Here is a 20,770-nt window from a genome sequence, read left to right as displayed (position 1 = left end):
TGGGTTGACGATCCAGTTTCGGATCCACAAACCAGTGTCATAGGCCAGTATGGGTCCTTGAAGCTTGCTGGGTGTTCACAGTTCCGAATTGGTACATAATGGACTAATTAAATAAGGGTTTTATTAATTACGTTGCAATGTTGGAAACAAACGTGTTTTGTGATAAAACAAAGAAATAATCTTTATACACTGTTTACACTAGTATTTGTATTTATTGAGTTACTCAATTTTTCATTTTAGGATGCTGGTAGTCAACAAATCGGGTTTTTGCTAGGGAGTTGTGGTGTTACTGTGGCCTTGACGAGTGATGCTTGCCATAAAGGACTGCCGAAAAGCCCGACGGGGGAGATACCACAGTTTAAAGGTAAATCGACTTCATCTGATAGCAAAAGCCTTGGGCTAAATAATATTACTTGAGATAAGTACATTAAAGTGACAGTACAGCAAAGATAATATGCTTAAAACAATGCTAGGTAGTCAAATCAAAAGTACCTAGGTTTCCAGTGTATTCCAAAGGAAGTGCTTATCTTTTTCTTTGAAATTGACAATTTGCTTCCATATAGGTCTTAGATAAAATAAAGTGCTGTTAATTAGTAAAATATGATAAATGAACCAGCCTGGTACACTTTGTGCACAATGTAGCTAATCGAGGACCTGCAGTATATTCAATCAAAGTGTTCAAGCTACCACAAACTAAACTCTTGCTACACTTGACTTTGAATGGAAAAAGAGATATTGACCCAGAGCTTTAAGATGCAGTCACATATTATTATTGGTGAATCGAACATGATTAATAATTATAGAAGTAATCACCAATTTACTTGTAGTGCTTGGTTCCACTTTTTATTGAAATATACATTTGAAAATTCCAGTATTTCATCAATAAATATATTCAAAAACAGCAAACATGCTTTGAGACTAAAGAGTGCTTCTCCAGGGCTGTTGAAACAAAAAGTTGTCGAAGAAATTGATAGAAATTGATTTAAAAGGGCAATTTACTTCACTGTTACACAAAACACCTGCCCTGGAAACAAATCCGTACACGAAAAATAGTACACATTACTAAAACCTTGACATGCACATTCGAGAACTACTGTTGATCAAATGATCACCAAAACTGAATATAAATGGTAGAGTTCTACATTTTCCAAGCTTCACCTTGAAAATCGCATTGTATGAAAAGTCATAATTATAAATATTATTGTTTTACTTTTAACTCAGTACACGTTTATCTCATGGATGACTAATTGTATTCTGTAGCGATTATATACTTGGTTTGAGTACTATTAAATTCATTTGTTGGGTTTCCCCAAAAATATTCTCTTAAGCAAGTAAAAACTGACGTAAAACTGAAAACTCGTGCAAACAAAATCATGCTAAAAAGGCAGGACGAGGAGAGTACATTTCATGACTATAAAAAAGAAATACCTTGCCTAATTGAAGTCGTATAGGCCTCAAGCCAAAGTAACGCAGTTATCTTGACTGAAATATGTAGATAATTTCTGAAATTGATTCTGAATGAATTAATAGGTAATATAGTTTATCTGAAAGAAACCGGTTAGTGTTAAATTCCTTACCTTCGAATATCCCCAGGCGTCAGGCTGGATCCGGAAAGTTTTTGTCAGCAGTACCCTCGCTCATCAGTAGGCGTTGTCTGCGGCTCTGCATCCGCGTCGTGATCGCCGGGATGACGTCATTTGAGTACTTAGACACCGCCCTGGCGCGCTGACGTCCATTCTTCTTTTTTCCGCGCCAGCTAGCGCAGATCCGGGAAGAGCAGTACTCTGTCATTTTTTGACTAACTTTTCGATCTGTTTTGGATCTCTCTTACGAGTCGACTTCGATTCCTGGTGCCGTGGGATGCCTGGCTCAGATCCGGGAAGAGCAGTACTCTGTCATTTTTTGACTAACTTTTCGATCTTTTTTGGATCTCTTTTTCGAGTCGACTTCGACTCCTGGTGCCGTAGGGATGCCTGGCTTTAAGCCGTGCGACGCCTGTCACCGGCTGATGTCGGTGACCGACCGCCACCATCTGTGTCTCTACTACCTCGGGACCGACCACGACGACAAGTCATGCCCAGACTGCCGGGCCTTGACTTTGAAAGCTAGACGGGAGCAGTCTCACAAGCTTCTCAAGATCCGTCAGTCTGCTCCGCGCTGTTCGAGGGACCGGTCGCTGAGCTGTAGTCGTCGCTCGACAAGTCATCGTCATCGTCATCACTCGTCGGGCTCCAAGTCCTCTGGTAAGTCGAGGCACTCTTAAGAAGTCGTTGAAGAGGCGACATCGATCTTCAGACTCCCCTCGCGCGACGCGGCCGAAGGTTCGGGCGACACCGCCCAAGCGGCTCCATCGGCGCCGCAAGCGCCACCTTCAGGCCCATACCCAGCTGTCCCTGGCCTGTGAGCAACGCCGGAGGAGATTTGTGACTTCCTCATTGCCATGAGGACTCACTTCCCTCCGTTTAAGCCTGCCGGCGTACCTTCGGGCCCCGCAGACCCGACTGGGGGCCTCGGCGGGCCGGTGATTCCGGCTCCAGTCCCGGTGCCGTCGGGTGCTTCGGCCCCGGTGCCGTCGGGTGCTTCGGCGACTTCGGTCCTGACGCTGTCGGCCCCTATGAAATCCGTGCCCGGATCCCGGTCGACGCAAGTTGACCTTACGACTCCTCTGTTGGCGCCGACCCCACTGGTGTCGCTCTCGGTGCCATCCTCTGATGACGTCGGCCCCAGTTTCGGCCCCGGTCCGGCGTCGGACCGGCAGCGCCGTCTCCGGCATAGATGGGTGAGGCCTTCATCTACGACCCGGCTCCGTCATTCCAGCCTGTATACCAGGACACGGGTGAAGGGGAAGACTGGGAGGGGTCTGAGGACCCTCTGGCACAACAGTGCCCATTGAGCCAGGACTGGGCAGATGAGCTAGAGGAGGCCAGTGGTTTGGACACGTCGCCCGAAACTGGATTAATCTCTCCTCCCTCCGTGGCTACGGAGGAGGGTGTTACCTATGGTGTGGTGTTGCGCAGGGCGGGCAAGGTTTTGGCTCTTGAGCTCCTTGCTGCGGCCGTGAAAACTAACCTCCTCACTGAGGTGCTTCAGCCGCAAGTAAGCTCCTCTGAGCCTCTGCTGCCGTTCAATGAAGCCCTCACGGACGTTCTAATGGGCACCTGGTCCAAGCACTCCACAGTGCCCCCTGTGGATCGGAACGTGGCCCGACGCCACCGCCCGGCTCCGGGCAACCCTAGCTTTCTTTCCGTACACCCACCCCCGAGAGCCTGGTGATCCAGGCATCTACGTCCCAGACCCCATTCCTGACCATTCCCCCGGATCGGGAATCCAAAAGGTTTGATCAGTTCGGCAAGAAACTGTTCTCCTAACTGAGTTTAGGGTTTCGGTCTACCAACACCTCCTTGTGGGACACGGTTGCGGACGTGCTTCCCCAGTGCCCGGAGGAGGCCCGGGCCCGGCTCGCCCAAGCACTTGCGGAGGGGCGGTATGCGGCACATTACTCTATCAGGTGTGTATTGGATACCACGGACTCGCTGGGAAGGGCGATTTCCACGAATGTGGCGGTTCGTCGCCATGCCTGGCTGAGGTCTGCCAATTTCTCGGGCGATGTCCAGGCCACGCTCATGGACATGCCCTTTGATGGCCGTCGCCTCTTTGGCGACAAAGCAGACAGTGCGCTTGAGCGTTTCGTGGACTCCAGGGCTACGGCCAAGTCCTTAGGTTTGTCTGGCCAGCACCAGCAAACTTCTGCTTTTCGCCCCTTTCGTGGCCAAGGAAGGGGCTCCCCCACACGTCCTGCCAGACACAGGCTGCAGAACCAGCCTCAATGCGGCCGCAGACGTGGTAACCGCCGTGGCGGTGCTCGGGGACAACGGCAAGGCCAGTCCACATTCTCTCTCACAGCATCTGCCTCAAAGCCTTCCTAGTCCGAGCTTTGAGGCCCATTCAACGCCTGTGAGGGGCAGGGTCCGCCATCACCTCCTCCACTGGCGCTCCATCACATCGTCACACAAGATCTCTGGGGACAGAGATCAAGAACCCAGCCGTAGTCTATGACTCTATTCCCAAAGCACACAATGGTGTTGGAATAGTGTCAATAGTTCCAAGAAAGAAAAAAAGAAAAAAATGAAAAATATTCCTTTTTTTGGGTGTCCCCTCACTCACCAGGGTTGCCCTACGGTGACATGCTTCATCATAGGGGCCATCCCAGCCCTCTACGGACTGGGGCGTGCTGCGTCTTGCAGAATTACGTAGGAGCACTTACAAAAGACTATGTGTGGTGCAAGGAATGTGATGTGAAGGAGTGGAGTATATGTGATTAGTTAAAATTACCTGCCTAGTGAGTTGAGGCCATTTGACTTTCCTCCTGAAGTCTGTGATGTGATTCTGGCAGCCAGGTGTCCCTCCACAAAATCGGTATACGCCTGCAGGTGGAATACATTTGTGGCATGGTGCACAGCAAAGGCTGTGGATCCACTCTCTGCCCCCCTTTCAGAGGTTCTCCTCTTCCTTCTTTCTCTTGCCCAGCAGGGCTCTGCTTTGGGCACTATCAAAGACTACCTCTCGGCCATTTCAGCCTTCTTAAGGCTTCCTGATCAGCCTTCTCTTTTCAAGTCCCCTGTTGTAAATAGATTCTTGAAAGGCATCACACACGTTTCCTCCTGTTCCCTTCGAGATGCCTCAATGGGACTGGAACCTTGTACTGACTTATCTGATGTGGTCCCCCTTTGAGCCACTTCATAACTGCCCTCTTCGTCTTCTGACTCTTAAGACTGCATTCCTGGTTGCCATCACCTCTGCCAGGAGAGTGAGTGAGCTCTAGGTTCTATCTTCTAAATCTCCTTTCCTCTCTGTCCATCCGCACAAGGTTGTTCTGTGGACTCATCCTTCTTTCCTGCCCAAGGTGGTTACAGCCTTTCATATCGGGCAGTCTATCACCTTGCCAACCTTCTTTCCGCCTTCGCATCCCTCGAAAGAGGAAGAGAGGCTCCACCGTCTGGACCCAAAACGTGTGCTCTCCTATCTAGACCGCACACACCAGTTCTGGGTGGACAACCAGCTCTTTGTTGGTTACGTGGGCGCTAAGAAGGGACGGGCGATGCACAAGCGGACCATCTGGGTCGTCTTGTGCATCAAGGTTTGCTACTCCTTGGCGAAAAAGGAGCCTCCCGTGGGGCTGCGCGCCCATTCCACTCGGGCCAGGGCAGCTACTACTGCCCTGGGTCGGGGAGTTCTGTTGCAGGACATTTGTCAGGCAGCTAAGTGGGCCTCGCTACATACTTTTGCTAGGCACTACTGCCTGGACAGCCAAGTCCGGAGAGATGGCTTTTTTGGCTGTTCCGTTCTCCAGGACTTTCTGGTGTGATCTTGGTTCGCAGACCCACCACCGGGGTTGGTATTGCTGGGGTATTTATTCTAAGGTAAGGAATCTTAACACTAACCTGTTTCTTTCAGATGCACAAGTTACGTACCTTCGGTAACGATATATCTGTAAGAAACAGTAGTTAGTGTTAGATTCTTTACCGCCCCACCCATCCTCCCCGTTCTGCGAACCGATATCTAGGGTTAAGGACATCCATTTCAGGGCCCTAGTTTCATGACACCAGTGTCTGTTCCTATCATGGCTCTGCGCTCCTGGCGCGGAAAGCTATGTATAGAAGTGACGTCAGGTAAGGAATCTAACACTAACTACTGTTTCTTACAGATATATCGTTACCGAAGGTAAGTAACTTGTGCAATAGTTATGATACAACATCTACATGATTGAGATTAAAACATAGACATAAAAGTTTGAATAGGCTATTCTTATAAACAATAATGCCACACATAACTCTTAATCCTTAATGTTCCCCGAAAAACTGAAATGTATCTGTCAGGGTAAAGTGACAGGGAAGTCCCCTTGCAAGCATATATATTTCTCAATACCGCATATTCAGTGTGACAAATTATATTAAAGACTATTTAAATTGACAGTGATAGGGAATGATGCTGTCAAGCATGCCATTTCACTTGCAAGTAAACTCGCCCCATCTTGAGTGAGTTCTGACAAAGCTAGTTGCCATAACAGGAAATGCCACATCTCATGTGGTGTAACACAGAAAGGAATATTCTCCATTTTGAAATAGTTCCTGTGAATTAAGAAAACATAATCCTTTGGCAAACGATAAGACCTGAATAAGACTCCTAACACTTCAAGGAAAATAACTAAATACGTCAAAATAACAATACAGACCAAATTCAAAAGACAAAGGGGATTTCTTTTGGACTTGAAAAGAGAGGAAAAAATCCTAAACACCTAAAGACCTGCTCACAAAATTGGCCTTTCCAAAATCAAGCTCATTGCCAGAAAGAGCAACGTTAAAAAAGACTCACTATTGCAAAGTTAAAACTCAAACTGTTATGGAGTATGAAACTATATTTTTAATTGATACTTCTCATCGCAGAATCCTTACCGTAGAATGCTCCATAGAACCAGACTTGATCCCCTAAGAAATGGTGACGGTGTGAGGTCCCGAGGAGACAAGAGTATAATACTATTGCAGCTACCCAGCAAGACTCTTCTATTTAAAGGGTTGCTTATTGGTTAAAAACTCAGCATGAGCCGTACAAAAATGCAAGCTTGATCCTTAGGGCCGATGGTTAATTTGCAGATTGAACAAGAGTTCCTTTAAAATCACTGTGTGTAATCGATATGCCCCAAATAATTACAATTCAAGTATATTTAGAGACCTTTTAATTGATCTCACTACCTGGGAAGATCCATTGGTTATTTTTGGGGATATAAGCATCCGCCTTGAACCAGTTAATATCTCCACCAGCCTAGCTGCAACTACATATGAAGCAGTCCAGAACAGCTCCACTTCATATCAAGGACTAACTTGGCCTTGGCAATGTTTGGTGTTTCTTGCATGCCGAACCAGGATATACCTATGACTCTGTTAGCTACCAAGCGTGCTCAAGGTTAGATATTTTTCTGATTATGGAAAGTCTAATCCAATATCTTTTCAGCTTTTTCCATTAGTCACTTCTGATCATAATCCAAGAATGCTGTACTTAGCAAGCTGGATGTTTAACCAGCCTGTCAGTTGTCGACAATGCTGTTTTTACCAAAATCTCTTAAAGGATAATATCTACCTAAAATATGAAACATTAGATACAATCCCTGACTAAAAAGCAAATAATTTACATTGTGCGCCTTTAAATATTGTCTGGAATTCCCTGAAAGCATTCATCAGAGGCTCCACAATATTATATACAATCTGAAAGAAACATATTAGTGATATATTCCTTCTCTTAGAATTACTCCCAAGTGTCAGACTATTTCTGGTACTTTCCGGATCCAGTCTGACACCTGGGGGTGATTCTAAGAAAAGGAATCTATCACTAACTAATGTTTCTTAAAGATATATGGTCACCGAAGGTGAGCAACTTGTTCATTAGGAGAGATAAAAAAGAGGCAGAAGAAGAAACTACTTAACAAAAAGGTTGTAAGCGCCAAGAATTATGGCACTTTTTCCTTGGAGAGGCTCTCTGATGAACAGACTAACATCTATTAAAATAAGTATTAAAAATAGTTATGGGATTAGGTCCCTCAGAAGATTATATCTCATCAGATTAAAGAACTTTGAGAATAACGCAAGCATGGGGAAGAATTTAGCTCCTAAAATTAAACAACAAGCTACTAAGAGCACCATCCCTGAGATTGAAAACGTACATGGTAAAGTGACTTGTGATAAGGGGGAAATAACCTTGTGTTGATATTACTACAGATTGTACAAGCAAAGCAGAGGTTAATCAATTTTGGTTATTAAAACATACCCTAAGACAGCAAAATGAAGTAACATCTCAGAAACACAATGCCATGCACTAGAAGTGCCCAGGATGAAACAGGAACTTGAAAAGGCTGTTTAGAAGCTCCGCACCGGGAAAGCCACAGGACCGGATTTGAGTCCAGTTTAATTTTATAAGACTTTTTATCAAACCCGGGGCCCATGCTAACATTGCTTAATCCAACTGGTAAAAGCAATTTTGGAATACCTCTGTGTTGGAGGGAAAATGATATTGCAGTGTTTCTTAAAATATATGAAATTCCACTTAGTTGCTGCTCAAACCGCCCGATCCCTTTAATCAATAGTGACTCTAAAATGTATTTAAGCATTTTGGCTGACATATTCTCCCCCTGGCTTGAAGACTGGGCTAATCCCATGCAATACGACCTTTTCACCCATAGAGATACCACTCATCATGCATATCTCATTACTCTAGATTTCTGCTATACAAGAGATAGAAGCCAATATGATACTTCTCGAAGCTGAGAAGGCATTCAGCCGAGTCTCATTACCATTCCTCTAGCAGGTTGTGGGTAACCTACAATGTGTTCCTATCTGCAGGATTAAAACCCTATACAGTGGTCTAAGAGCTAGAATATAGAATTCTAATGGGAACAAAATTGGAAAGCTTAAAATTTCTGCCAAGATTGCCTTCTTTTACCCCAACCGTTTGCACTGTCCCTTGAACCTTACCTGAATCACTTTAAACATTCTCCTGATATATTTCCTCCAATAATAAATAGCCAATCTTGAAAGCTTGCAACATATACAGGTGATATCTCCTTGTATACTCCTCACCCCGCCCTCCGAGCGATTGAAAATGCAGCTGCCAAATTCGGGGAAGCCTACAGGTATCTCCTCAATTCAAGCAGGATGAAAGTTCTCCATAACGGAAACCCAGCCTCCTGGCCAAGTCTCATAATGTTATTTCTACTTCCTATCTTCGGGTTACAATATAAGTAAATGATCAGGAGATATTTTTGCTAACCTATGATGCACCCAGGATAGAAATGCTAAACTGCTTAACCAAATGGAATAGATTACCCTTAAGTATGCCAGGTCAATGTAATATATATATGACAAATTTACCTACATTTTAGCACCACCCATTTTATTATGCAATGTGTTCTTTCATAAAATAGAATTCTCTTGGTCACAGTTTATCAGGAGCCACAAAAAGGCCAGTCATGTCATGACTCAGCTTCTGCTAGCCATTAGAAACGGGGGCTGGGTTCTTCCATCATTAAAATACTAATATTGAGCTTCGTGGTCTTCGGGATTGGCACAAGTGATTGGAATCAGCAACACTCTATGGCCCCTTCAAGGCTTTTAACCAGATGTAGATAGCAACATTTGATTTTTTGGTCCACTCTGCTTTAGAAAGACCATGTTTAAAGTATTGTCCATTTATGGCCATATATAGAAGCACATTTCTAAGACGGTGAAGATACCTAAAATTATGCTTACGCATCACTTTGGCACAACTGTAGTCTTTCTAGGTTCTCTCAGGACATCTTTGTGAATTAATGATCCAGCTCGCAGTTAGATAGCATAGGTTAGCTCTTTGACAATAATATACTCAAATCCTTCTTTCAATTTTCAATTCCAACCCCACCAGATTTTTTAAGTACTTTCAAATGCTGAAGGTTTTTTTCTTTAAAGAAATGAACAGTTGGAGTATTTCATGTTTGTGTATACTGCTCTTAAATTTAGATTGATTTCCATCCACTGTCCAGAAAGGCATTACCCGCCATGTTTATCAACTTCTAATTGATAATCAATGCAATAGTTTACAACATCGGACTAATCGTTGGATGGCTGAACGGGACATGCTATCTAAGCCCATTACTAGAGAGGAACTAATCTCCAGTATCTCTAATTGGCACAAGTACTTAAACATGTCCTGGCTAAAAATCTATCACTACAAACTCATTCAGAACATCTATAATTCTCTCAAAAGACTAAATAAACGGGGCTGTAGATACCAATCTAATTGTTGTGGGTGTTTTGACCCAGATACCACCCACTTTTTTTTATTAACCCTTGAGTTTTTGGACTTGGCTGTTCTAAGAAATCAGCAAGCTGATTAATACTAACGTTTTTACTACACCGGCAACTATTATACTTGGATCAGTGCTGATGGTCCTCCACTAGAACACTGGGTTAGTGATGGTGGTGATCACCAGATTATTAATAGCCTGTAGATGCCTGGAAAAGAAACCCCTGACTGTAACAGAATCAATGCATTATTAGTTGCTGGTATGAGGATGGAAATATTGGAGATTACTAAGTAACGCAAGAAGCTGAGACAAACTTTGGAAACCTTTGGCTAAATGTATTTCATCTCGGCTCAGATAAGTAAATTTAGGGGCATGAGGGAGGACATGAAACCAAAGAAAGATAAATACAAAAACTCGAGTAATATAATTTATATGTATTGTCTGATATGTCAGTTGATTGCTTTGCTAAAAGATTGCCCTATGTCTATTTATATATTTATTTTTGTTTTGTATATACACTGTGGTTATAAAAAGTAAATAAAAACTGAGTGGATCCTGAAAACATTTCTCCAGCAGTGCTCATGCTCAGTGCGGCTCCACATTGACTCCGCATCGCCCTGGAAGTGACTGAGCAGAGCCGCCTAAGAGCACGACCCCCTGTGTATAGACTTAAGATCCTTTCTTTGCACAGGTTCCGACATGGATCATCATCTGCATACCGAAGACTTATGAAAATCAATCAAAATTCTGTATGCTAGGTAATGATGTCACCTCCTAACACCACAGATTTCAAACCATGCCATGACTGTAGAAAACAGAAATCAGTTACTGACTCACAAGGTTTCTCTCTGATACTTGGACTCTTTAGTGCGACAAATGCGCTGTCATGCATTCAATGGCTGATCCGGGACTGAGAGGGTAAGCAGTACATTCCTAAACTCAAGAGGTAGTTGCGAGCCTCATGTAAGTCTCTCTCACCGTACATGTCAAGGGCTGGGAAACTCACGCTTCCAAGGCTGCTCTGACAAGAGGTCAACTTCACAGCAAAAGTTTTCTGGCAAGTTAAAATCGAAGTTCAAACAAAAGCACAAGAAAGCGTAACAAATTGATACCTTTTAAGAGGCCATGCCGTAATATTTGGCATTGTTCAGGCCCCCTCTGATGCACCTTCCGGTCCCAAGGATCTGCAGGGGCTTCCAGTCAAGTTACTGGGGGGTGATCCATCCTCAGTGCAGTCTGACCCTCTTGACCTGTAACAGCCCCATGCAGACTCTTGTACAAACTTTCCCACAGGATTCATGACCTGCTCTCGGCCCTCCCTCATCGACCCCAATGGCGACAGAAGAGGATCTAGTTTGGACTGATTCCGAATTGACTTCAGCCCAATACGAATGATATCCGGCTACGAAATTACTAAAGCGCAACCAGCCACCATACAGCCTGATTCTGATCCAGTGCTTCTAGCAGGGCGGATGTACCATTTGAAACTCCACTCTCTCTTTTTGGCTCTGATTCCAACTAAAGCTTGCCAGCCCGATGAGAACAATTAATACATGCACTTGGAATAGATTAGTGAGCTTGATGCTCCCTCCGATCCAGGGTTGATGTTGTCATTTAGACCACCAGCAGAAGCAATTGTATCATTTTCAGGAGAGGTCAGAAGCAGCTGAGGTGTTGGACCTATCACTGCCCTCCATATAGATTAAGACTAATGTCCTTATGGAAAACTTACCGCCTGGGACAACCACGTCTGAGTCCTTGCTTCTTTTCAACAACACCCTCACTTATCCCTTAATGGTCAGCTACCAAATTCCTTTCTTGCCCACCGGTGAATAGGCAAGTGGCTAGATGTCACAGCCCGGTGCCTGGCAATCATCATTTTGTCACTAAACATGCTATTCCAGAGAATCTGGCTGTTCAGGCTTCAACCAGCAAGGTGAACTCCAATCAATTTCCCATGACTCCTCCAGATCATGAGTCTTAGAGATTGAGGTATTTAGAAAGCCAGTTGGCCTTCACTCGCATTGTATTGAGATCTGTCAATACAGTCTGCTTATTGGGCCGTTATACACATATCCTCTGGGACATGGCCAGCAAGATCTTGCTTGTGGTCAGGAAAAACCTTAGGGCTTCACTGGCTCGAACACTTTAGTTTTTTGAAGTTGCAGGCAAATACATGGTTTGTGCTGGCCTTGATACGATTGATTGTGTGGGAGGGACAGCTTGCATCAGTGGTCCATCATGTGAGGATTCGCTCCCCAGGATTTTGTGAAGATATCCAGGCCTGTGTCTTAGATATGCCTTTTGATCGTTCATAACTGTTAGGTGAGAAATAAGATTCTGCCTTGGAACATCTCAACGGAATTAGATCCAAAACATGCTCCTTTGGTCTTTTAACCCACCACATAGTTTAGGAAATTCCAAGGCTAATCTAGGGAGCTCCTAACAAAAAGAGGGACAAGTAAGGCTTGTTTAACAGGGTCCAGTGTACGTGCCCTAAAGACTGTAAACCAAAAAAAAGAGTAGGCAGTTCCCCAGGCTAACAAAAGGGGGGGGGGGGGCAGATGAACCAAAGTGAGTGAAAGGCATACAGGAGGGGAATCCTCCTTGTTGGAACTAGAGTCCTTACACACCCAGCAATCTAGGTGTCATGCTTCATCATATGGGCTCGCTCCTCGTCGGGTCGGCGGTGCACTACCCAATGGGCACCCATAAAGGGGCTCTTTAGCGGAGATCTTTTGTTCCTGCTTTATGGTGCCGTGGGTGTGAGGACCCGGACCCTAGGGGAAGAGGGGTGTGTGTGTAGATGTGCGTAAGTGGTTAAAAAAGGTTGGGTTGTCCACAGAGGAACTTTAATAAAGTGGTAACTCACCTTACTAAAAACAAAAAGAGTGGAAGCTCTCTGGCTTAAGGGTCCAGGGAAGCCAGTCCCCACTCTATATCCATGGTCAACATGTTTCACGCAAAAGTGTTCTAAGCGATACAGTGCATTTCATCAGGACCAAAAGACTATCTACACTAGGTGGTGTGGGTGGAAGCGTACCTACCCACTACTAAATCAAGGTGCGAGTACGTAGTCCCTCCAATGTCTACTGAAACCTAAAGGAGGGGGATGACATAAACACAAACAGTACAAAAGTGGTCAGTTATGTCAAAATGTACTCTTTCACACGTTGTGGTTCATCTGTCAAAGATAAGAGATAATAAATTATACGCTCTATACTCTTAGTAAAAGGTGGGAGGGAACAGTTTAAAGGAAACAGGGAGCCAAATGACTGGTCAAAAACACAAGTACGAATAACAGAGGCAAGACCTTTCTCACCCAATTAACTTGAAGCGCTTGCTCCTGTTGTCTCCCCGGCGTAGGACACCTCAAGGTGATTGTCCTGAAGTGGGGGAGAAAGGAAAACATGGAAAGGTACCAGGAAAGCGGGAAAATGTAGCCCACTTAGTAAGGGGGAAGAGAGGAAAGGTGTAGTGCTGCAGTACCCAATGATGCAGTGTCTGGGTACGTGGCAGCCCACGTGAGGCTAAGCAGTCACAGAGGAGTCCACAAAGCGTGACCCGATACGGTAGGCTAGGGTAAAACAACTTAAAACTGAACTGTACCAGCATGCGAGCTGAGGAACAATTTAACACACTGCCCGTCTGGGATAGGGAACACGCGCCAAGCTATTCCCCGTCACACCCATTGTCGATGACAGTTACAACCCGCCCCCCCCCCCCCCCGCATGTAGTAGTCAGGGTGGGCAGTGGGAACCCTGCGATAAACACAGCCACCCACTCCGCTGTCCCGTGAGTGGTCTAAGTTCTAAGGTAAAGAGCGTCATACTCTGAGTACCGTCCCGGCTACTCCCGAAACACTCAGACCCAGCACAAACACTCCCCTGTCCTTAGTAGAACGAGCGCTGGTCAACTACCCACGCGCTATATCCGGGGAGCCGGTACAAACACTGGCACGGGATGTTGCCTTTTAAAAGCACAGTGTGATCCGCGCCATCTCCTGCGGGACAGTGTACGTCTCGGTAACGTGGGTCACGTGGTGTCGGACGCTAAGGCATTGTGTGCATTGGAGTGGGGCTCTATAAGACTAGCGGCTATCTTGGAGTGTATGACCTCTCACTGCAAAACTAGTCCCAGAGTAGTGTAAACTAGCTACAAAGTGTGCCGGGGGATAGTTTAAGGGGGGAGTTTTATGTAAGGGGGGGTTTAAGGAGAAGGAAGCTGGGAATAGTGCAAGCTAAAAGTCTGTTCTCAGAATCAAGATGGACGGAAGAGTGTCCTAAAATTAATCAAATTGGAGATGTAGCCCGCCCCACAAGGAGAGCGGGATAACAGGAGTCAAAATCATGATTCATACTACCCGCAATGTCATGTAAACAAACCTAGGGCATATGTAAGGAATGTCTAGGGAGTGTCAAAAGCCAGTGAGAAGGTGGTACAGTGACTATATCTGTGAAGTCAGAGGGAACAGCATTGCGCACTTCTCTGGGCTACTCAGAGAGGACAGAAAAACTGATGTCTCGTGGGCCATACTAAGAGATAGTGTCCTCAGATACTAATTATTGGCTAAGGCTGCCCAGGGTATGCTGTCGTTGAGGCCAATGCTGTCAGTGGCAAGGCGATGCACCCACCTCTGTTCAATTCTGAACCGGGTTTGCTTCTTGATGTTCGTGTGAGACTGAAGCACCAACCACCTCAGATTGTGTGCTTTGTGTTGGAACTCCTTGCAGTGTGCGTACAGTTTAGTTGTGGTCTTCATGCATCTCACATTGCTCTTGTGTTCAGTCATCCGCAGCTTCACCTGTCTCATGTTCATACCTATATATTTCTTGTCACTAGGACAAATAAGAAGGTAGATGCATTGTGCTGTATTGCAGTTTGTGTGCCTCTTGAGGTGCCAAGTGAAAGTGTCAGAGAGTCGTACCTCTTTACAGATGCTGGTCTGGTTACAGACTGAACAGCCCCCGCACGGGTAGTGGCCGGCCACAGGCGGTAAGTCCCAGAGAGTTCTCTGGACACTCGGCTGCTTGGTCCTTGGTCTTGTATGTACTAGTGTGTCCTTGAGGTTGGGCGTGGGTTTGAACGCAAACCCACGATTAGGAATCTTGAGGTACCCTGTGTTCACTATACCCCAGTGTTTGTTTATTGTTTTCTTGATGAGTGTAGAGTTGCACGTGAAGGATGTGACACAGGTGATTGAGTCAGTGGCCTCTTTTGCTCTACCCTGTAACAGTGCCTCTCTTGGATTGTTCATTGCCCTCTTGTAGGATCGCTTGATCTGTGCGTCTGGGTACCCCTTGTCCTGTAGATTGAGTTGCAGGTGCTGGGCCTCTGATCTATAGTCAGTTTCTTCTAAAGCGGAGAAACTGGCCAAAGGGCACATTCTCCCTGAGTGACTTAGGGTGATGACTGTCGTGGTGGAGGAGGCTATTCCTGTCAGTTGCTTTTTTGTACAGGCTGGCGTGAAGACCTGTCTGTGAGCCAGATCCTTAAATCCAAATAGGGGATGTCACTGCTTGATATGGTGCTGGTAAAGTTCAAGAATCTGTTCTGTGCATTAGTCCAATTGCAAAAGGCCTCACAAGTCAGAGTGTCCCCTTTCCACAATATGAGGATGTCTATATACTGCCTCCATAGTGTGAGGTTCTCCTTGTACGGATTATTGGGGTTCATGATAACCTCTTTCTCAAAGGTCACCATGTACAGGCAGGCCACACTCGGGGCGAAGGTACTCCCCATGGAAGTACCCTGGGTCTGGTGGAAAAGGAGAGTTGTATTCGATGAAATTCTCTGTGAGGGCCAAGGTGGCACAGTTCATGATGAACGAGATAGGTGTAGGTGACGTCCAGTCCTCATTAAGAAGGCTAGATTCAATTGCCTCCAAAGTGGAGCACTGAGGGATGTTCGTATACAGCACCATCTAGGGGCACGTATAGGTCCACCCCAACCCTCCCTTTGATGTTATCAATTAGACGTAGTACATCTGTGGTGTCCTGGACATAAGATGGTATTTTCCTTTCCAAGGTCTGGAGAAAATGGTCACAAAACTTGGAAAGGGGTTCAAGCAGGGACCCTTACCTGACACGATGGGTCTTCCTGGAACCAGGGTCGTGCCCTTATGGATTTTGGGGAGGGTGTAGAAAAAGGGAATTTTAGGATCTTCGTAAGGAGGAAGGCAGCCTCTTTCCTGCTGATCCACTCATCAGTCTCGGCTTCAAAGACCAGAGATGCTATTTCCGCAGAAAGTCAGTGAGATCCACCTTAAGGGGGGTGTAGTGACTGGTATTTCCCAGTTGGCGTCTACATTCCTTATCGTAATCCTGGGTAGACTGGATTACAATCGCACCACCCTTGTCTGCCTGTTTGATGGTAATACTCTGGTCATTGGCCAGTGTTTTGGCTGCCTCCTTCTTAACATTGGTAAGGTTATGATACATTTTGGGTTTCAGGATATTTGTCAAGTCCTTGAGTACTGCATTCTCAAACGCCAGTACTTCGGGGGGGAACCATGCTGTTGTTAGGGGTGAATGTCGAGGGGTTATGTAGCCCGTGTCAGACTGTTCACCAGGGGTTTCGTCGTGGAAAGATGCCTTGAGGCGCCCCTTCCTGAAAATTTGTTTTATTTCACACATCTCATTAAATTTGTCTGGGAAGGGTGTGGGAACAAATCCCAGGCCTTTCTCCCGCACCGACTCCTCTGCTTTGGTGAGAATTCTCGTGGAGAGGTTAACAACTAGACCCTCCTTCCCCTGCTCATGCTCCTCATCTTGACTGACTGAGGTGTCTGGTCTTGCCAGTGTACCCCTTTCTGTGCTCCTCTTCTTCGCCCTCTTCCTTTGCCTCAACCTCTGCCTAAAAAAAGGGGGTTGTTTAGTGGGTAGTACTGAGGCGCACCCTAAGGATACATTGGATATTGCCATGGTGGTTGGGCAGGGCCATGAAACGCAGGATCATTTTCATAGTTAGGGTATGGTTGGAAAAATGGTCTTCTTTGGCTCTAGTTACCCCAACTCCCAGTACTGGAGTCGCTGGTGGAAGAGCCCCTTCTACTCCCAGCGTCCGAGTTGTCGCCTGAGGAGTAGCTGTTCTTGGATGTGGTGTAGTCATCCTTAAGGTAGGGATAAACCTTTTCCTTGCCGCATTTGCCCACATCCTTCTGTGGCGTCGTTATTTTCTGTTTCAACAGGAATTCCCTGTTCTCAGTGATTTCGTTGTTGATCTCCGTCAATTTGTTGGTGAAGGCAGTTTTAGGCATAGAGGATTTGAGTGCCTCTTCTGCTGCCTGTATTTTAACCAGGCGGGCATCAGCCAGCCTTTTGACAGTGTTTATTATCAGGAACAACAGATCTTTGGTACACTTCCAGGACACCTGGCACCAATCCTTCTTGAATGGCGCGTCCTCAAGGAAAATTTTAGGGAGTAAGTCATCTATGAGGCCATGCGGGCCAATGTTAGCTCGCAAATACTCGGTCATAAGGGCACCATGGACGGTGACCTTAAGCCATTCTTTCTTCATCAGTGTAACAGAGGTCCAGTCATCAGGCGAAGATCCTGAAGCTCCAGCACCCCCTACACCCAATAGGGAAGGTGCTGTCCTCAAGATGTCAGCTATAGCTTCCTCATTGAAGCAAAGTCCGTGAATGTCCTCCATATCTAGGACAGAGGAAGCCAACCACACTCAGTGGAGTACCGGTTTAGCTTGTAAAAACGGTGGGCCAATCAGTATGAAGTATACTTCTTGGTAACCTCAGAATGTGTCCCCCTCCTCCCCATTTTTTATCTGGGGTACTGCGTACTCTCTTTTTGGTTTATAATCTAGGGAGCTGTCATACATGCAGCTTCAGTCTTTCCAGCCACTGCTGCAGTCACCCAATCTTTTTGAGGCCAGGGACATGGATCTGGTAGGTAACATGCAGGCCAACAAGGGGACCAATCCTCCCAGTCACCAAGCCAATAGAGGTGCACCACCACCCTGTGGGAGGCAGGATGAAGCACTTTCTCCAACGGTGGCGATCCATTATGTCCGACACATGGGTCCTTCAAATAGTTCAGCATGGTTATGCCCTACAGTTTATTTCTGCTCCACCAAATTTTCCCCCCACATCAGAGCGCATCTCAGAGGAACACACCTGTCCATTCTGTTGCAAGAGGCACAAGTTTTACTTTCCAAAGGAGTTATTGAGAGTGTTCCGGACTTGAAATAAGAGAGGGTTGCTACTTTCACCATTTCCTTGTGCCGTAGAATTATTGCGGCCTACGGCCCATTTTAGACCTTCGACCTCTGAATCTCTTCCTGCAGAAGGACAAATTCAAAATGCATATGCTGGCCCAGATTCTGTCAGACCTGGACCAGAGCAACTTGATAGTATCCTTTGACTAGAAGGGTTATATATTTGCATATACCCGTCCTGCAGTCCCACAGACGGTATTTGCGGTTCAAGGTAGGCCAGAAGCATTTTCAGGTTGCTGTGCACTACTTAGGCCTCAGCAATGTTCCTCGGGTGTTCTCGAAAGTGATCATTGTGGTCTCTCCCCATCTTTGATGGTCTGGATGCCAGTTTTCTCCTACAATGAGCCAAAGTTACACCTGGCTCCTTTGCAGAGGCTTCCTTTCATTGGAGCTGTCCTGGAGACAGTTCAGGTTAGGGCCTTCTCTCAGTTACTATGAGTCCAGGATACTCAGTCTATGACGCAATATTTCAGCCTCTGTCCTGGAACTCGATGAAGCAGCTCTGAGGCTTCTTGGCCTTTTAGCTTCCTGCATCCTCCTTGCCGACTACGCCAGGTGCCATATGCAGGCTCTGCAATGGAATCTGACGTTTCAGTGGGTCCAGCACCAAGGAAACCTAATGGATACCATTCGAATTTTGAAGGAGATGGCAGCTGATCTGTAGTGTCCCTGCTCAACCACAATTTGACCACTGAAAGGCCCTTTGTCGCCCAAAGCTGACATTGGTAACCAATACTGGCTTGGAGAGGTCATCTGGCGAGGGTGGAGATCGGGGGACTCCTGTCTCTAATGAAAGCCATTAGCTTGCTGCAGTTATGAGCCATTCAGTTGACCTTGAAGGCCTTCTTACCATCCATCAAAAGGAGGATGGGGCAGATTCTTATGATCCACACCACTGACATGTGGTATTGTATAGGGTGGAGTGGGGTTCCGGGCTCTGCACCTCTGGAGTTGGTTAGAGTGTCGGGGCATTTTCCTGATAGCGCAACTCTTGGCAGGGTCTTTGGATGCCAAAGCGGTCAAGCTTAGCAGATGGAGTCCGGCAGACCGTGGAGGTGACTACATCACGAGGTGAAACAGTGCATCTTCCAGCAGTGCTGTAAACCCTGGATAGATCTTTTCTCTATCGTTGAGAACATACTGTGTCAAAAGATTTGTGTGTTGGAGTTTCTATGAAAACACAAGCTAGGAGATGCTTTACAGCTAGAGTGAAACTCAGGACTACTGTATGACCAGACTCAAGTCATTCTAATGGCCACAGATTGCATCAAGAGGGTTTCTGATCATGAGCACTTGTCCTCCGATTAGACTGTCACTTTGGAAGAACCTCCTGTCTAAGGAACAAGGTAGGGTTCTGCACCCGAATCTTAGCAATCTACACCTCCTTGCATAGAGGTTAAACGGCAGTAGTCAACTGCGTTTGATATGTCGCCGGAAGTGGTGGATATCATCCTTGCTGTCAGGTGCAATTCCTTGAAGTCCATTGATGCTAGGCGATGGGACATATGCTGTCTGATGTCCGTTTGTTTGTCTTGGACCCATAAAGGCCTTTCAATGGACACGTTTAACCGCATCGCTGCTGCGGCGATTTTTGCCCTGTGCGGCAATTTTAAAATTACCGTGATACATGACGAGCTCAGCTCGTCATCAGCACACGCCACCCGTGGGTGATGACGAGCTGAGCTCGTCATCAGCATCGAAGGGGTTAAAGGATATTTGTTGGCCCGAACCAACCGTCCTTGTTTAAATCCACTTTTTGTGAAGAGGTTTATTTAAGGCTTCACACGCATGTCTCCTAAACTAGTGCTTCATCAAATTTTTAGAACCACAACCCAGTTATTTGAGTAACAAACTTTTGCAACCCACCCGCCTTTAATCAACATGAGGCAGACACTTTGTTAGTGTAACTAAAGCATCCTGTGGTAGCACACTGCATGTACAAACAGCACATTTTCCATTCAAATGGCTACTAAATGCATGCAGAAATGCAGTGCTACTGATAAAACTGTATTGCTCACAAATATTTTATGTAAATCAGATTTCTTTTTTTTTTCTTTTTTTCACCATCAGTATTTCACCAAGCATTACAAAAAAGAAAAAAGGAGATAATCCTTACGTTAACATACAAGATTAATCTACACCAAGCAAAACATTAAAAAGAATGTAAATCTGATTTCAGTGAATATCATTTATGCATCACCAAGTAACGTGTATAGCTTTGTTTTGATCCTATTAAAATCTTTGTTTCCATCACACTTCAGAAATTCCCAAAAATATGATAATTTCTGCTTCCCCAACTGCTGAGCGTGGACAATTTATTTGTTACAAAAAATTATATCCACACTCTGTAACCCAGCAAGGCTGTCACACAGTTCACTTTACTTTTCTTTCTCTGACTGCAAAGTGAGAAAAGTCTACAAATTCCAATCCCCACGATAATAAAAGCAGCAATTTGTCATAAGACATAGCCTGATATTTCACCTCTGTAAAGTGCAGCAATTGTGACAAGATAAATGCAGAATTTAAATGAATTTTTATTTATTGCTTCGACTTTCGCGACGCACCAAAAATCAGCTTGCGACACACCAGTGGAGCCATTTGTGATGCAATAGTGGAACCTTAATTTGGTCTTAATGTTTCTCATTTGCACACCCTTCGAGAAGATACATAGCTGCTTTTTGCGTCTCTTGACAGTGAAGGCTATCTTC

At 45.6% G+C, this 20,770-nt stretch overlaps 1 protein-coding gene across 1 annotated transcript in view; it reads left to right on the top strand.

The window, feature by feature from the left end:
• Positions 1–240: 240 nt before the first annotated feature.
• DIP2C (DIP2 acetate--CoA ligase C (putative)) overlaps positions 241–20,770 on the top strand; it is a gene marked incomplete at its 5' end in the record, with an annotated part of 296,244 nt that continues 275,714 nt past the window's right edge. The window contains one exon of the mRNA XM_086950634.1: positions 241–364. Coding sequence (XP_086806760.1) covers positions 241–364 — 124 coding nt within the window. The remainder of the gene's footprint in view (positions 365–20,770) is intronic.

Source organism: Lissotriton vulgaris, unplaced genomic scaffold (genome assembly GCF_964263255.1).
Source record: "Lissotriton vulgaris unplaced genomic scaffold, aLisVul1.2 SCAFFOLD_1411, whole genome shotgun sequence".
NCBI lineage: Eukaryota > Metazoa > Chordata > Amphibia > Caudata > Salamandridae > Lissotriton > Lissotriton vulgaris.
This window is presented reverse-complemented; position numbering and strand designations above follow the sequence as displayed.